This window comes from Seriola lalandi, unplaced genomic scaffold (assembly GCF_002814215.2).
Source record: "Seriola lalandi dorsalis isolate HSWRI2012SDOR001 ecotype SW California unplaced genomic scaffold, Sedor1 jcf7180002053680, whole genome shotgun sequence".
In the NCBI taxonomy this organism is placed as follows: Eukaryota; Metazoa; Chordata; class Actinopteri; order Carangiformes; family Carangidae; genus Seriola; species Seriola lalandi.
In genome coordinates this window covers 250,449-265,719 of record NW_019524233.1, presented here as the reverse complement: position 1 = coordinate 265,719, position 15,271 = coordinate 250,449, and the positions used below count along the sequence as shown (strand labels likewise).

The 15,271-nt window shown below is 45.1% G+C and overlaps 1 protein-coding gene across 1 annotated transcript in view; it reads right to left on the bottom strand.

Moving 5' to 3' along the window:
* Nucleotides 1-549: 549 nt before the first annotated feature.
* The window catches only part of notch3 (notch receptor 3), a 30,297-nt gene continuing 15,575 nt past the window's right edge, over nucleotides 550-15,271 (bottom strand). The window contains exons 9-33 of the mRNA XM_023401416.2: nucleotides 15,013-15,126; nucleotides 13,776-13,889; nucleotides 11,258-11,491; nucleotides 10,975-11,085; nucleotides 10,676-10,868; nucleotides 10,347-10,492; nucleotides 9,880-10,113; nucleotides 9,579-9,731; nucleotides 9,232-9,460; nucleotides 8,895-9,096; nucleotides 8,610-8,766; nucleotides 8,324-8,508; nucleotides 8,069-8,201; nucleotides 7,700-7,957; nucleotides 7,480-7,592; nucleotides 6,838-7,367; nucleotides 6,408-6,734; nucleotides 6,150-6,298; nucleotides 5,833-6,061; nucleotides 5,626-5,716; nucleotides 5,299-5,467; nucleotides 4,849-5,153; nucleotides 4,583-4,730; nucleotides 4,368-4,465; nucleotides 550-4,270 (exon numbers count right to left, since the gene is read on the bottom strand). Coding sequence (XP_023257184.1) covers nucleotides 2,777-4,270; nucleotides 4,368-4,465; nucleotides 4,583-4,730; nucleotides 4,849-5,153; nucleotides 5,299-5,467; nucleotides 5,626-5,716; nucleotides 5,833-6,061; nucleotides 6,150-6,298; nucleotides 6,408-6,734; nucleotides 6,838-7,367; nucleotides 7,480-7,592; nucleotides 7,700-7,957; nucleotides 8,069-8,201; nucleotides 8,324-8,508; nucleotides 8,610-8,766; nucleotides 8,895-9,096; nucleotides 9,232-9,460; nucleotides 9,579-9,731; nucleotides 9,880-10,113; nucleotides 10,347-10,492; nucleotides 10,676-10,868; nucleotides 10,975-11,085; nucleotides 11,258-11,491; nucleotides 13,776-13,889; nucleotides 15,013-15,126 — 6,116 coding nt within the window. The 3' untranslated portion in view covers nucleotides 550-2,776. The remainder of the gene's footprint in view (nucleotides 4,271-4,367; nucleotides 4,466-4,582; nucleotides 4,731-4,848; nucleotides 5,154-5,298; nucleotides 5,468-5,625; nucleotides 5,717-5,832; nucleotides 6,062-6,149; nucleotides 6,299-6,407; nucleotides 6,735-6,837; nucleotides 7,368-7,479; nucleotides 7,593-7,699; nucleotides 7,958-8,068; nucleotides 8,202-8,323; nucleotides 8,509-8,609; nucleotides 8,767-8,894; nucleotides 9,097-9,231; nucleotides 9,461-9,578; nucleotides 9,732-9,879; nucleotides 10,114-10,346; nucleotides 10,493-10,675; nucleotides 10,869-10,974; nucleotides 11,086-11,257; nucleotides 11,492-13,775; nucleotides 13,890-15,012; nucleotides 15,127-15,271) is intronic.

The following is a 15,271-nucleotide window of genomic DNA, read 5'->3' as shown; positions in this document are numbered from 1 at the left end:
ATGTAAATTGACGCAGACAGATCAAGAGGTGTCTTGTGGTAACCTTTTTGGCTGTTGCTTGTATTGGAGCACAAAACAACAGGCAACATAGAATATAATGCAATCCTATACAATATTATCACAAATTCTGATTTCAGAAATCAAAAATTAATTATCAAACCTAAGAATCACCATGATAACACTTATTGTAGGGCTGTTGTATTGGACTGAACAAGTAACATTTCAGACTATAAAAATACCATGTAATTCATCTTAGCTACATCTCATACTTATGATTGTGGGAACCTGAATTCATGAACATCCTCCTTTAAAATATGAAATAATCACTGAACACGAGGACACAAAAAAATGTAGTTCCCTACAGTTTTTATTATAAGTAACTTATTTTACAACTTTTGACTGTAGAAAGAAAAACTGTGGAAAAGTTTTATGTACAATGATTTTGAACTACTTTTAAACAAGTATTGAAATTATTAATGATAGACAATATCTATGACTGTTCTAATAACACAAGACCAATAAAATATCAGTCACAGCCTCAGCTTCAAATAATGCTAAATGAAATACATTTTATTTTTGTCCTTTTTAGTACATAACAATCATTTTAGAAACATAAGACTTCTCAAGCAAGGATCTACCCAGAGCAAACATATTTACAAACAGAAGTTGGGAGGTTGAAATGTACAAAAACACTTAGTGCGACCTGGTAGGGAAATTAAAAAGACCAGATATATATAAAAATAATAAAAACAAAAAACAAACAATAAACAGTAAAATTTGAACTGGACTGTGAACAACAACATGTTTCCCAGGTCTGACAGAACAGTGGCTGAGTCTATAGTGAACAGGATAAAACAATGAATGGAAGATAAACTCAGTCTATGACACAGTAAGGGGCTGTATTAGATTACCACAATAGTAGTAGCAAAGAGTGGTGGCCTTGTCACAAGATGAAAATGCAATGGTTACTTTCTCAAAATTCTACAATTATCAATTGACTTTATGCTCAAATGTCCATAGTGTGTAAAAGAGAGGATGACCTCTATCCTGCACACTCAGGTCAGGATAAAGAGTTGGTCAGACATTACACAAGGTGTTAGTTGGATGACTGGGAGTGTCATCTCAGAATTTTGCAAAAGGTTAAAGGGTGCAGCACTACATAGTAGTGTTTTTAACTTCAGTCTCTTCTAACAATCATCTTAAGATGCAACTCCATGGCCCCTGGACTGCAAGCTACTGTAGATGCAGGGGAACTGTCCCACTGCATGCCATAAAACACCTCCCTGAGGAGTGACAGGGCATAAGCAGTCACAGCCCAGCAGCCACACCCTCACACTGACCACTTCTCCTCCACAGACAGTACCAGACACGAGGTGAGAGTGTCAACGAGACCTCAACTGCCACACATAGTCCAGGAATGTTTCCATATAGTCCAGGGAAGGACGTGATGCGACCTCACCAAATTAAACTTCCACCTATCTGTCATCTGGTTCTTTTCTGTGTTGGATGCTGCTGAAAAGGCACAGAGTCCAGACTCAACAAGACAGGCAAAATGTAGGAATGTTTGCAGGGAAGAGTGATATAAAATAGCAGCTGATAAGCATAGCTTAGTACATCCGAAGTGATGTTAAAAAAAAAGGTATCCATGGTTTCCACAAATATACAGAGTACAAAACAACTGGAACAAACAAAAAATTAATACACAAACTAAAAAAGGGCAGTGAGAGGCTGATTTTAGGCAAACAATTCTTTCTTAAAGTGAATGAAAACAAGCTTCAAAACTGAGGGTATCAGGGCTGGCAGTAGACCTGGAGGTAAGAGTCCTGTAAAGTCAGTGAGAAGCTGCAGATGAAATGGGAGCATTAAACCTAAAATTTTACTCTGCTCATTTATTTTGAAAAGTCATAAGTAAAATTGCCATGGATTAAATGCCACCCATGTATTATAAATATCCACGGTGGTTAAATGTTGTATTGTACCCACACTTGCCCTGTGAAGCTGGTCACTTGAAGTGCTTCAGAGACACTAATCTACATTCCTTTTCATAATACTCATATGGAAAATAATCAATTACCACAATTCAATCAAATCAGAACATATCACTACTGCTGAGCAACTCTCAATATATATTTGCTAGAGCCAGTTTATCATCTTTACCAGCTGTTGTTGGCCTGAATAAATATCAGTCAACAGGTGAAAAGTCCTCTGTCTGTCTGTTAACTGGTCTGAATAATGAATTATATTCCTTTACCGGCCACACTGGCTAAATGTAGGCGGTCTGTATAAAATAAGACGGGGTGGCACATTATGTGAGAAGCTGGGGGACAGAAAGAGGGTGACAAAAACCTAAAGAAAAAAGCAGTTCAGAGAGATAAAAACAATAAATAAAAATAAATGAATTCCCTTCAACATTTTACTTTTTTCTCTTATCTACTTTTTTAAATGTTTGTTAGTTTAAAGGAGAGTATCCCTAAGTCTTTGAAATGAAAGACTTGGTTTTCTTCATATACTTTTTTTTTTATAATAAAAAACAAGTCCATCTGTGACAGAATTACTTCATTAAATTGTCTGCTGTTTTTTTCAGACAACACACATTTCCCTTTACTTTTTTCTCTGCAAAAATCACTAGCAGACGGTCCTTGTGATAAACATAGTCAATCCAAATCCAATGAAAATCTTGGAAACAGGCTGACACATAGAAACACAGACAGGCCCAAGAGCCAGTCCACAAATTCTTTTACCCCAGGTCCCTTTTCAAGCAGAGGCCATAGGATCTTCATGCAAACACCTGCATTTTGCCATTGGCCTCTGGGATTTGAGTAATTTGGGTCTGGGCAGGGCCAGCAACTGCTGGGCTGGGTGTGGAATCTGACCAATCGGAGACGCAGTGAGGAGAGGGGCTGGACCAGGGCTCAGGAGACTCTGGGGATGGTGTCAGATACGGGTGCTCACTGGGCAAATGGAGGTAATGCTTGGGCGTGGCATCCATTGCGGATGAGTAGCTGTGCTGGGAGGGAGGGGTTGGGTAATCCTCCGTTCCTGCAGTGCTGCTACTTGGCTGGGAGGGCAGAGCCTGAGTGGGCTGGGCTGCTGGCGTGGCTGCCTGTGGAGGCTGAGCAGGGGGCTGGGGCTGAGAAGGTTGCTGTGGCATCTGCTGCTGCTGGAAGAAGGATGGTGGAGGTTGTGAGGTCTGAGGAGTCGGTGGGGTGGAGGTGCCCATGCGGGCCATGCTCTGCTGGTTGGTGATGGTGTGGTTGATGAGCTGCTGCTGCTGTTGTTGTTGCTGCTGCTCAGCGATGGAGGGCAGCTTGACTGGGCTGATAGTGGGTGTGGAGGTAACAGGAGTGGGCTGCAGCATAGGATTACGGAAGATCTGTTGTTGGTGCATCAGCATGTTCTGCTGCTGCATGGCTGGGCTTTGGGGGTGCATGCCCGCCTGGCTACTCTGCACAAGATTCACCACCTGCTGACCACACTGGGAGGAGGGGGTCATCCGGTTGTGCCAGTCAAAGGGCACACTGACAGGACTGACCATGCCCATGTTGAGCCCCATCTGGCCTGAACTCAGCACATAGCCATGGTTGACATCAGAGGCCATGGAGACGCGTCCCTGTAAGGACATTCCTCCAGCTCCCAGGTCATTGAGCTGTGCTAGAGACACAGCAAAGGGCCCACCTCCCTCCAACATGCTACTATGTACCATTGGGGTGTTTGGAACAGACATGGAGGAGTGGAAGAGCCCTGGTGACTGCATCGCCACAGGAGAAGTGGGGTTGGTGATGTAGCCAGCGTTGCTAGCTCCCCCGTGGGGTGAGTCCAGTGAGTCAACTGGGGACAGGGTAACTGAGCTCTCCAGTAAGGCACTCTGCATGTCCAAGGTCAGCTTCTTATTGCGGGCCTTGACTGACTCCTTCAAACTGGAAGCATGCGGGCCTCCCAGGCTAGAACCCTTGGCCCCAGGCCGACGATTCTTCTTGCCCTGTGGGGTGTTCTTCAGACTAGGCAGGAAGGCACTGGGCGGGCACATGAGAGGAGACAGAGTGTGTCCACCAGTGAGGTGGTGTCCAGCCCCTCCATGGCCCTGGGGACTTCTCACTGTATTGTACTCATCAAGAAGCTGAACAATGTCGTGGTGCATACGCTCCTGAGCAATGTCCCTTGGCAACCTGTCCATATGGTCTGTGATCTCTCTGTTTGCAAAGTGAGCCAGCAGAACCTTCACAGCCTCACAGCTGCCCTCACGGGCTGCAAGGAACAGAGGGGTCTCCTCCTGAAAAGAAAAACAAAACAGAGGCAGTGTTAGACACATATATATCTCTAGTTAAGCCAATGCTGAAAGTGTGGTAACAGTGTGGTAGATGGCGTACCTTGAGATCTTGCATATCTTTGTTTGCACCGTTCTTCAGTAGGGCAACAGTTGCATCCACATTATTAACTGCAGCAGCCCAGTGTAAGGCAGATTTACCTAAAAAAGAGACGACAAACAATGACATTACAAATCTATAGTATCCGTAAATATTGTTGCCAAACAGGAGAATCTGCTTCTGGACATTCACTTGAGTGAAACATGACAAACACGTACCCAATTCATCAACTGCATTGACATCAGCATGACAAGTGATGAGTTCCTCTACCATGCCCTCTACTGCCAGCCGTGCAGCCAGGATCAGTGCAGTGGAGCCATCGTACATACGGGAGTCGAGATCTGTAGCCCGGTTTCGGATCAGAATCTAGGATGGAGGGTGGAAGATTGGGTTCAACCTTATGTTTTATATAACATGTGAGCTAAAATAAGTTATAGGCATTTCTACCTCTGATGTGACCAATGAACAGCATGTGTTTGTTTACCTGGAAGACACCCTGTGCATCTGCAGCCACTGCAGCATGTAGCGGGGTACGTCCTGTGTTGTCCTGAGCATTGGCATCTGCGCCGGCATCCAGCAGCCTCTTAGCAGCATCAGCACGGGCGTAACGGGCAGCCAGGTGGAGTGCTGTCTCACCAGTCCGGTCTGTTTGCGCAGCAAGGGAAGCGCCCTGGTAGATCAGGTCAGAGATGATGTTGGCTGAACACTCCTCATTCTCTTCCTCCTCTGCTATCTCAGGCTCTAAGCCGCCTCCGCAGAATGATGCCAGCATCAGAGGTGTAAAACCATCTGGTGGGAGATTAAAACAGGTGTGGGTGAGTTTATGTCTATTCAAGTACTCAACATAACAGATCATACAAATGAAGTATAAAAAAGTATAAATGTGTAAATCACAGTTCTAGTGTGAAAACTAAATCATTATCTCACTACTAACCTGGGCCTCTGACATTAACATCCATGCAGTCACTTTCAAACTCTCCTTGAGGTGGGGTGAGGGCCATGGTGGGAGGCACACGAATGTCTGCGGCTGCGAGGTGATGCTGTGTCCACTGTCTGCTGTCCACTGCATCTTCACTGTCCGAGAGCATACTTGGCTCCTCAACCTGAACACACACAATCACAGAAGGAGAGAACACAATTTCATGACTTGCTATAAATGCAGGCTGACATGCTGTTGCAAAATTTACATACAGAGTTTGTGCTTGTGTTTATGTAAATTGTTCAGGACAATTTATAAATGTGAAGTAGCTGCGTAACTGACCTTGAGCCTTTTTGCCTCGGGGCAGTCTGAGTCCATCCACTGGTCACTGTGATCTCCAAGGAGAGATTCCTCCACAGTTTTTGGCATGTGTCTGTTTAACAGATACAAATATGTTAAACCATGCTAACCCCCACCAAAAAAGTATAAAACAATTCCAAAGCACATTGCTAAAGCAATTCAGTTAACATTTGAACACAAGTGACTTACTTCAATCCCAGAGCATCCTGGCCAACAGGTTCCCTGCGGTTCTTGTTGCTGCTGGGTTCCTTTTTTAGGAAGAAGCCCTCAGGGAACCATAGGGTGCTGTGTTCTCTCTTTCTGCGAGCAATCAACATGCCTATCACAAGGATGACTAAAATGAAAAGAGAAGCTATCCCCACCAGCATCAGCTTGATCCATGGGGGTATGGTTCCAGACTCAAATGGAACTTTTTCACCTGTAAAGAGAAGAGAAGTACAAATTACATATTTGCACCTCATTAGTCCTACAACTACTTTTTGTGTTCTTTATGTATCCCTACTCACCACGGGCTTCTTTGAGAGGATATGGGAAGCGGAGCATTTCTACAGCTGACAGGGCTCCCAGGTACTCTGCAGCACTGTCTGCTGTAGGGAAACAGTCCACGGAGTCCTGAATGCACAGACGGTTGTCTATTTCCAGGTACACTTTGGAGCTACAGGAATAACAGAGAGGCAGGTGTTTAGTATAATGTACAATCTACAATCTACAGGAAAGACTTCATGTTTTATGTTGTTGTTTTTGTAGCTGTATGCCTGACTGACCCGATGATCTCGTGATGAGGCTGCAGCTCCCTCTTGAGGCGTGCCTCTCGGCGGGTGTAAGGGAGGATCATGGCTTTTCCGTTGCGGTCCAGACGGAAGCGCAGTGAAGTGTGGAGGATAGCACTTAATTTCTGCAGAAAAGCTGTGCTGGTGCGGAGAAGCTCCTCTGGAGGCAGTAGGACTACCAAAACCAAGACACCATCAGCAAGGTCTTCTGGAACCTTCCCCGCGCAGTCCAAGCCATCCCAGCCGCACTCCTCTGTGTTGCAGCCCTGGTCACACCGCCCATCGGCATAGTGGTCGATACAGTAGGTCTCATATATTGGACTGGAGATGACACAAATAGAATGATCAGCTAAAGTTTATTTTTTTCCCCCAAATCAGCACCGAAAAAACTGGGGAATCCTGTTAACAGTAAAAGTAAACTCACTTGCAAACTTTCTCCTTGCTTTTGCAGTCAAAGTTGTCATACAGACAGTCCGGGTTGTTGCAGGACTCATCACAATGGCTGTTATTGAAGACACGCCAGCAGCGAGGGTCTGTACAACGAGCCCAAGGGTTCGCCGCTAGAGAGCAGTCGCCGCCGTCCCAGCGGCAGGGGAACGTGTTGCACTCCTTGTCACAAACACCATCGTTGGCTTTGCCATGGCAGTCTGCTCGAGGGCATGACGGCATTAGGGCATCAGTGGCTCTGCTACTCTGCTCACACCGCTTACCTGCCCAACCACTGGGACACTGGCAGTGAAAGTATGGGAAGCTGGTCTCTTCTGTGCACAACCCTCCGTTCCGACAGGGCTGGGAGGAGCAGCCTTCATTACTACGATGCTGACACTGGGGGCCGCCATAACCTGGAGGGCAGGAGCAACGCGCCCCCCTCGTGGTAAGTGCACAGCTACCTCCATTGTAGCAGGACAGCTCCCGACAGGACAGGCTTCTTTCACAATTGGGCCCAGTATAACCCTAAAGATAGACATCATTCAGGCACTTAAATTGTAAACTTTCAATACACCAACAAGAAAAACTGCACAGCACAAACTCTAATTAGGAGTTAGGTATATGAACTGACACTTACAAGCTGACACGTGCAAGTGTATCCCAGTGCAGAGCTGCTGGATATAGAACAGGCTCCTCCATTCTGACAAGGCTGAGACTCGCATACACTGAACCTGCTCTGACACCTCCGACCTAAAAACAACACATAGATGGTAAAGCTCCACAATTGGAAGAGAGTATTTTGCACAAAGAGAATGCATATTGAGGAGCCAGGTGGGAGCTGCTGGCAGTTGTCTAACCTGTGAAGCCAGGCTTGCAGATGCACTGGTAGTCATTGGGCAGCTGGATGCAATCAAGGCTGTTGGAGGGGCTGCAGGGGTTAGAGAGACATTCATTTATGTCTCCCTCACATCTTTCTCCCGTGAATCCAGGGGGACAATTGCAGCGGTATCCACCAACTCTATCCACACAGGTGCCATTGTTCAGGCACTTAGGGGGAGCACTGCGCAGCCTCAGGGGTGGAGCACAGTCATCTTCATTGATCTCACAGAGAACACCTTTAAAGGAGAGGATTAATATACACTGTTATATTCATTATCTTTTAGTCACATATCGTGAAGTCTCTTTAGTAATAAACATATGTTTCTGTTTAATATGTGCATGCATACCCAGTGTGCCAGGGGGGCAGGAGCAGATGTAATGTCCCACCAGATCAATGCAAGTGCCTCCGTTCTGGCAAGGATGAGACTGGCACTCATTGATCTCTATCTCGCAATTCTGTCCAGTATATCCTGGCATACACTGTAATGATATGCAGATGACAATTACCTAATCTCCACAACTGTGACGAAGCACTATGTGAATGCTGACTTTGCTGAATTCTGACAGAGAAGAGCATAACATTGATAAAGCAATGGACTCACATCACACTGGTACCCTCCCACATAGCCCCTACAGGTGGCGCCATTGCGGCAGGGTTTGTCTTCACAGTGGTCCACTTGGCTTTCGCAATAGCTTCCAGTGTAGTCATCAGGACATTTACAATAGTGGGTATTCCCAGTGTTGACACAGTGACCACCGTGGTGGCATAGGTCATCTGTCTGGAGCCCTGATTAGAAAGATTTGGGAGAAAATTGAACTTTAATTATCCAGTCATAACATAAACAGACCAAGATGTCTAATGTCATCATATACAGAACATCAAAATACCTCTCTGCCGCGCAGCTGTTTCGCATGAGACCCTAGGGATGTCACAGTAACGTCCAGACCAGCCATTACTACAATCACAGATGAAGTAGGCATCCTTTTGGCGACAGCGTCCTCCATTTTGGCAGGGAGATGAGCGTCTGCACCAGTCAACTGGTGTCTGAGTAGGCGAGGGGAAAGATGGAAAAGGATCAGCATTAATTGGTCTAAAAACTAACATGTATTAAATACTCATGGTCTTAACAATACCAAGATTCAAGTAAAGAGTATCCGCGAGTGTGCGTGTACCTGGCAGCGGTTGTTGGTATAGCCCTTGGGGCAGGAGCAACGGAAGGACTCTAGGGCGTCTTGACAGATGCCTCCGTTGAGGCACGGCTGGGAGTCACACTCATTGACCTCGTATTGACAGTGGGAGCCAGTGAAGCCTGAGCGGCAGGTACAGGTATAGCCATTGATTTTATCTGTGCATGTCCCACCATTGAAGCAAGAGCTGTGGAATATGAGTAAAAATATTGATTTAAATCTTCAAGTACTATCATCATATTCAATAGTTATATATATGTTTATAAAAGCAGGTTGACAAAACACATCATGAGATATTTCAGAGACTCAAACAAAAACACACCTTTCGGTACAATCAGGGATGTTGGTTTCGCAGTGAATGCCAGTAAAGCCAGGCCTACAGGTGCAGGTGTAAGAGTTGACATAGTCTGTGCATGTGCCTCCATTTTTGCAAGGGGAACTCTGGCATTCATTGATCTCTAAAGCACAGCGAGGCCCAGTGAAGCCTGGCAGGCAGCTGCAGTGGAAAGAGTTCATACCATCTGTGCAGGAACCTCCACTTAGGCATGGATCTGTTGGAAAAAAAAGGAGAGGGCGACTTTGGTCAACTACAGTAAATGTGCATGGACCTGGTATTGTATTTCAGACAATTACAGTAATACAGCACACTTAGTTTTCATGGCCACTCACTAGGAGCACAGTCATTGATGTCTGTTTCACAGGTAAGCCCAGTATATCCAGCTCTGCAGGAGCACACAAAGCCTCCAAGTGTGTTAGTGCAAGTCCCACGGTTCTTGCAGGGGTTTGAGATGCATTCATTCACATCTACGTTGCACAACTGACCTGAAAAATACAAAAGGACAAATACAATGAGGTTTAAGTCAAGATTGTGAAAAAGTGTATACGCACAAAGACTTTCTGTAAGCTTCCAGACAGATTATCTCACGATATATGAGCAGGCACTGAGATACTAAGTACAAAATTTGCGTACCTTGCCATCCTGGTTGGCAGTTACACTGATATCCCAAATAGTCTGGTGTGTGGGTGCAGACGGCATGATTGGCACAGGGGTTAGGGGAGCAAGGTGTGAGGACCTCAGCACATGTGGGTCCACTGTAAGGCAGCTCACACAGACAGGTGAAACTTGCCACACCGTCCACACAAGTACCCTTGTTCAGACAGGGACTGGAAGCACATTCGTTGATGTTCACCTGGCATAGGTTACCTGTTGGAGGCACAGGGGAGACATTAAAATATATTGTAGGACTGTCTTGGCCTGACACTGGTGAATTTATCTGCACATTTCTAATACACCACTAGGGGGAGGTACATGCCATTCAGGAGGAGGAAGATGATAGAAGACATGGTAGGAATAATTTAGACTATGAGATGTTAATAAAGTCTATAAGATACTGAGTTATAACTTCACTTTCTTGTGCTACTTTGCCATCCTCTCACCTCTGAAGCCTTGACGACACTTGCAAGTGAAGCCATTGAGCTGGTCGATGCATGTGCCAGCATTCTGGCAGGGACTCGGCAAACAGTCGTTCCTGTCTAGATCACAGTTCTTTCCCACCCATCCTGGCTCGCAGTCACAGCGGTAACTAGAAATACAGGAGTGGTCAATTATCAAAAGATGCCAAGTTGTAAAAGTGAAATAACAACGAACTGACGGGCAAGTTGAAACCTGTGGGATTAGCAACAACCTTGCAAAGTGGTGATACTTGTAGTTTCGCCTTGATATAACATGAGCCATTTGACATGACGAAGGCTGTAACAGTTCATACCCGTTGATGTCATCCCTGCATGAGCCATGGACACAGGGGCTGCTGCCACACTCGTCCACCTGGGAGTAACAGTAAGGGGGCTTAAAGCCCTCAGGACACTGGCAATGAAATCCATTCTCTTCATCCACACATGTCCCCCCATTCCTACAGGGGCTAGATGCACACTCATCTATCTCCACATTACACTTGGGACCTGGCAGGAAAGATGTTAGATACAATCAAAGTGTGTTTGTCAACATTTCCAATCAGGACAAATTTTTTCATCTCACATTTGTGCTTTCATTTTAAGAGGGCCTCACCAGTGAAGCCAGGTTTGCAAACGCAGTCATAGCGGTTGATGCCATCTTTGCAGATGCCGTAGTCACAAGGGTTACTGGCACAATCGTCAAAGTTAATTTCACAGTTTGTGCCTGTGTTGACCAAGAGAAATTACTACTTTAGGCTTGTGGAAATATTATAAACATTTTACAGTACAGAAAGTACAGAAAATATAAATAAGCATATGACAGTGTAGCCCACAGTGTCAGTAAATTTGCTGTAAAAGTTGGTGAACTTTTAAAAATAATTAATTTTTCCTGTTACCTGAGGTTCCATGTTGGCACTGGCAGATGTACTTGTTGACCAGGTCCACACACTTGCCTCCATTCTGACAAGGGTTGCTGTGGCATTCATTGAGCTGGTTCTCACAGCGATAGCCTGTGTAGCCAGCATCGCAGTTACAGGTGTAGCTGGCAATACCATCTATGCACGAGCCATGGTGGCATGGGTCGGGCTGACAGTTGTTGATATTACTCTCACAGAGTGTTCCTTCATAACCTAAAAGAGGAAAAGAGCATAAATGGAGATTCATATTAAGGAGAGATGGGAAAATGTATTGAAAGTCCATATATCATCACACAAAAACATCGCAAAATGTATCACTAGGTCTCGCAAGGTTTTTTGTGGGTCAGCTACTTCTTAGTTTTGCCATTATGGTAACAGAACATAGGTATATAGCCATACACTGTCAACCATACATGATTTTCCTGGCCTATTCCATACTTTGTACTGCAGAGGGCGCAACTGCCTTTATTATAAGAAAGCCGTCTCCTGAGAACTACACCCCTTAAAGATGGTAGCAGCAGGAAGCAATGCTAGTAATACAGACATGGAAAGTGCTCCACCTGCATTCATGGGTCATGGGTGTGGCAGTATTTTGTCTTTCCTGTGAAATGTGGGGAAAATAATTAAAGAGTTGTTGTTGTCTTGTAAGTTGTGCAAGACGATAATGCCTTATGCAACATCTAACACCACCAACATAAGCACGAATGTACACCTCTACCACAAAGACACGACCAAGGAAAAGAACAGCGAAAAGTGTCACGGGACCAAACAACAATAAACAAAACTGCTGAAATCATTTTCTACCCCTCTTCCACAAACAACTGAGCAGGCTAAAGAAATTACCAAGGCAACCAACCAACCTACAGCCATTTTCTATTATCAGAGAGAGCTGAACTGAAACACCAAGTTCCATCAAGCAAACACTTTTCTAGAATTGTCATACCAAATCTTAACAAAGAAACCAGACAATGTGTTATGGAAACCTTCAAAGTGACTAACTGTATTTTGCTAACAACAGATGGATGGACCTCCCCAGCCATTCAGAGCTATGTCAAAATAACAGCGCTCATTAGGAGGGGGAACTGGGAGATTGCTGACTATGTCTTGAAAACTTGCCCTCTGTTTGAATCACACACGGGAGCTAACATTGCAGAATTGCTTCATTTGGCTGCAGTGGAATGGGAGTTGGACAGGCCATATCACAACACTGCCGCTGTGGTGACAGACAATGACAGAAATATGGACATAGCCAGATGGACACTGTCAGTTTCTTGCAGTTAGCTGGCTGTTCAAATGTTCAGCCCAGTTGTTTTGTTGACCCTTTATTTTACCCATATTTATTTATTTAGAGGTTGTCGTATTTTTGAGAAATAGTATTTGCACTTAGTTGCATATACATTTGTTTTTGTACATGTAAATCAACCCCGTGCCGAGTGTAAGTATTCTGGAGTCATACATTGTTGTCATTGAATTTTTAATTATATCATGATTGAATTGAATCTTAAACCCTGTATCATCAAATAATGCATCGTCCCATCTCCAATGTTAAGGCATTTATCTGACCATTTGACGCAGCAAAGCTTCAATCTTTTGCTCGACAACCTGATCTTGGCTTTCCCTTGTCCGTCTTAAAACATTTTTCTTCATTGATTTAAGTTTTTCCTTGAATTTCAGATTTTCCTCTTTTACCCACTTTACTTGTTATGGTGTTAAACTCCCTCTGTCCGTTTCTAATTTTTCTTTATAAAAACCTTCCAGAGTTTTGGGTTCTGATCACTGTGGTGCCTGTGTGTTAGACAACTAAGTGTTGGTTTGTGTGGTATGTGTGCAGCGCAGTGCTGAGTTGGGCAAAGCAGTAAAGAAGGGCCCTACACAGGCCTCCCAGCCCTGCTTTTGTTCTCAGTGGCGGAGGTAACAATAGACTGCGCCACGTCAAACAGGGCCACTTCACTCAACAGAAGGGGCCCAGAAACACAGGGAATACCAAGCAGCTGGCCACTGAAACAATGAAGCAGGCTCCTCCGTAGACATAGGTCCAAACAAACATGTTAAATATCAATACATACACACAGTCAGCTCATACATGCAACCTTACTATAGTTCACTGTATCAGGGCTTGCATTGAAACATGGATATGAATGGATGTAAAAGAATGAAAGTTAAGATGCAGCATAAGGTGGTGTGTGGGGGTTTAACAGATGAACAGATGTCGAGGTGATGACCAAGGCTCCTTTCTTGGCAACTGCTGGTCCTCAGTGACCCCATGATCCTGAGAGCCGATGAGGGAAAGAGGGGGATTAGGGGCCTCAAGTCAGTCTGCTTCGCCAGCAGACGTCCAGAAAATAGCTGACCCCCCAAAACATTGAACACTTAACAAAGACCAAACACAGCCCAACAAGTGGTTAAGGCGCATCTGCTCGTCTGCCTGGGAAGACTCCTTGAGCTGTGTACTGTCTACAACTGTTCAGTGACAACTATTAGATACAGAAGCCCTTACCTTCAGCACAGCGGCACTCGAACCCATTGGGCCGGTCGTAGCATTTTGCTCCGTTCTGGCAGGGTGTGCTGGCGCACTCATCTATGTCGATCTGACACATGGTGCCAGTAAACCCTGGGACATACAAACACATAGGTGAAGGGTCAGAAAGAGGGTCCAGTGGAAGGGTCCATGCTCAGGTCAGAGGGCAGTTCTGTCTGTTCTAAGAAGGGCAGGGGTCTTTGGCTAGATTAGTGACGTCTGGCTAAGGTTGGGTTTGAGAGTGTCTCGACTGGTTAAGGACATGTCATCCGTGCACTTGGACCAGTGCTGAGATGACCACAACAAATGCACCAGAAAATCTGTGACCTTGATAATGCTTTAAGTGCATGCAAGGTGGATCTGAAAATATATGAACAATGCTATCAGGTGGTATGGAATCACTGGGCAGCACAATGCAATTTATGCAGCTTCAGCGCACTTCAGGTTATAGTAAAGTTTGTCCGTACAATGCCTTCTCTACACACGACTGTGATATATAAAATTATATGGAATGTGTGGAGAAACTAATAATAATAAGAGTAGTAATAATAATAGTAATGAAAACAACTCAAATCTACTGTCTTGAAAAGCTTGAGAAACTGAGCAGGCTTGAAATCTGTGGGCACAGTGCCCAGACAGGGGTGAATTGGTGCATTGGTAGCACACCGCTCAGTTGATTAACAGTGTCAGGACGGTCTGTGTGTTGGTGCTTTTGGGAGGGGTGGGGTGGGGGGTTAGAGGAGACAGTGGGATTGTTTTCTCTTCTGGGGAACCCCCCCACCCCTCCTTCCTGCATCAGCTCCACTGGCTCAATAGCTAGATGGGGGGTGGTGGGGGGACGTCTGTCCCAGATGTAAATTGCGGACCTGGAAAAGAATCTCATTAGCAGGACTGCTGTTCCCCCCTCCTCTTCAGGATAGGATGAGGGAGACTGCTGTCCCTTCCACATTCCACAGAGGAGGGGAGCGGGGGTCACAATAGTGTCTTTGTTCAGGCAAGAGGATAGGCAGCCTTTTGGGCTTGCCTTTTTATAAGAGTGGTGGCACTCAACACCAGCAGGCAGAAATAGCAAAGCTGACCCTCCTTCTTCTGGTTCTGGTGGACATTTAAACTTTGGCTTTCTGTTCTTTACAACTGCTGCTGACACTGAATTGGACAGGTTAACAGGGAAAGAAATAAACACATGGAATAGAAATACAAGTCATAAAAGTCTCACCTGGCTGGCAGGTGCACGTGAAGCCATTGACCATGTCCCGACAGATGCCATCATTCACACATGGGTTGCTCTCACAGTCATCAACATCAATCTCACAGTAAGTCCCCATGTAGCCTGGAAGACACAAGTTCAAACTGAATTTGCATTTGTTCTTGCAGTTGAAACAGACTCACTGCGTTCAATTATGTACTTGCTGCTCTCTCGACCAGGTTACTCTTGAAAAAGAGATTTTAATCCCAATAAAACTTTAACCTGGTTA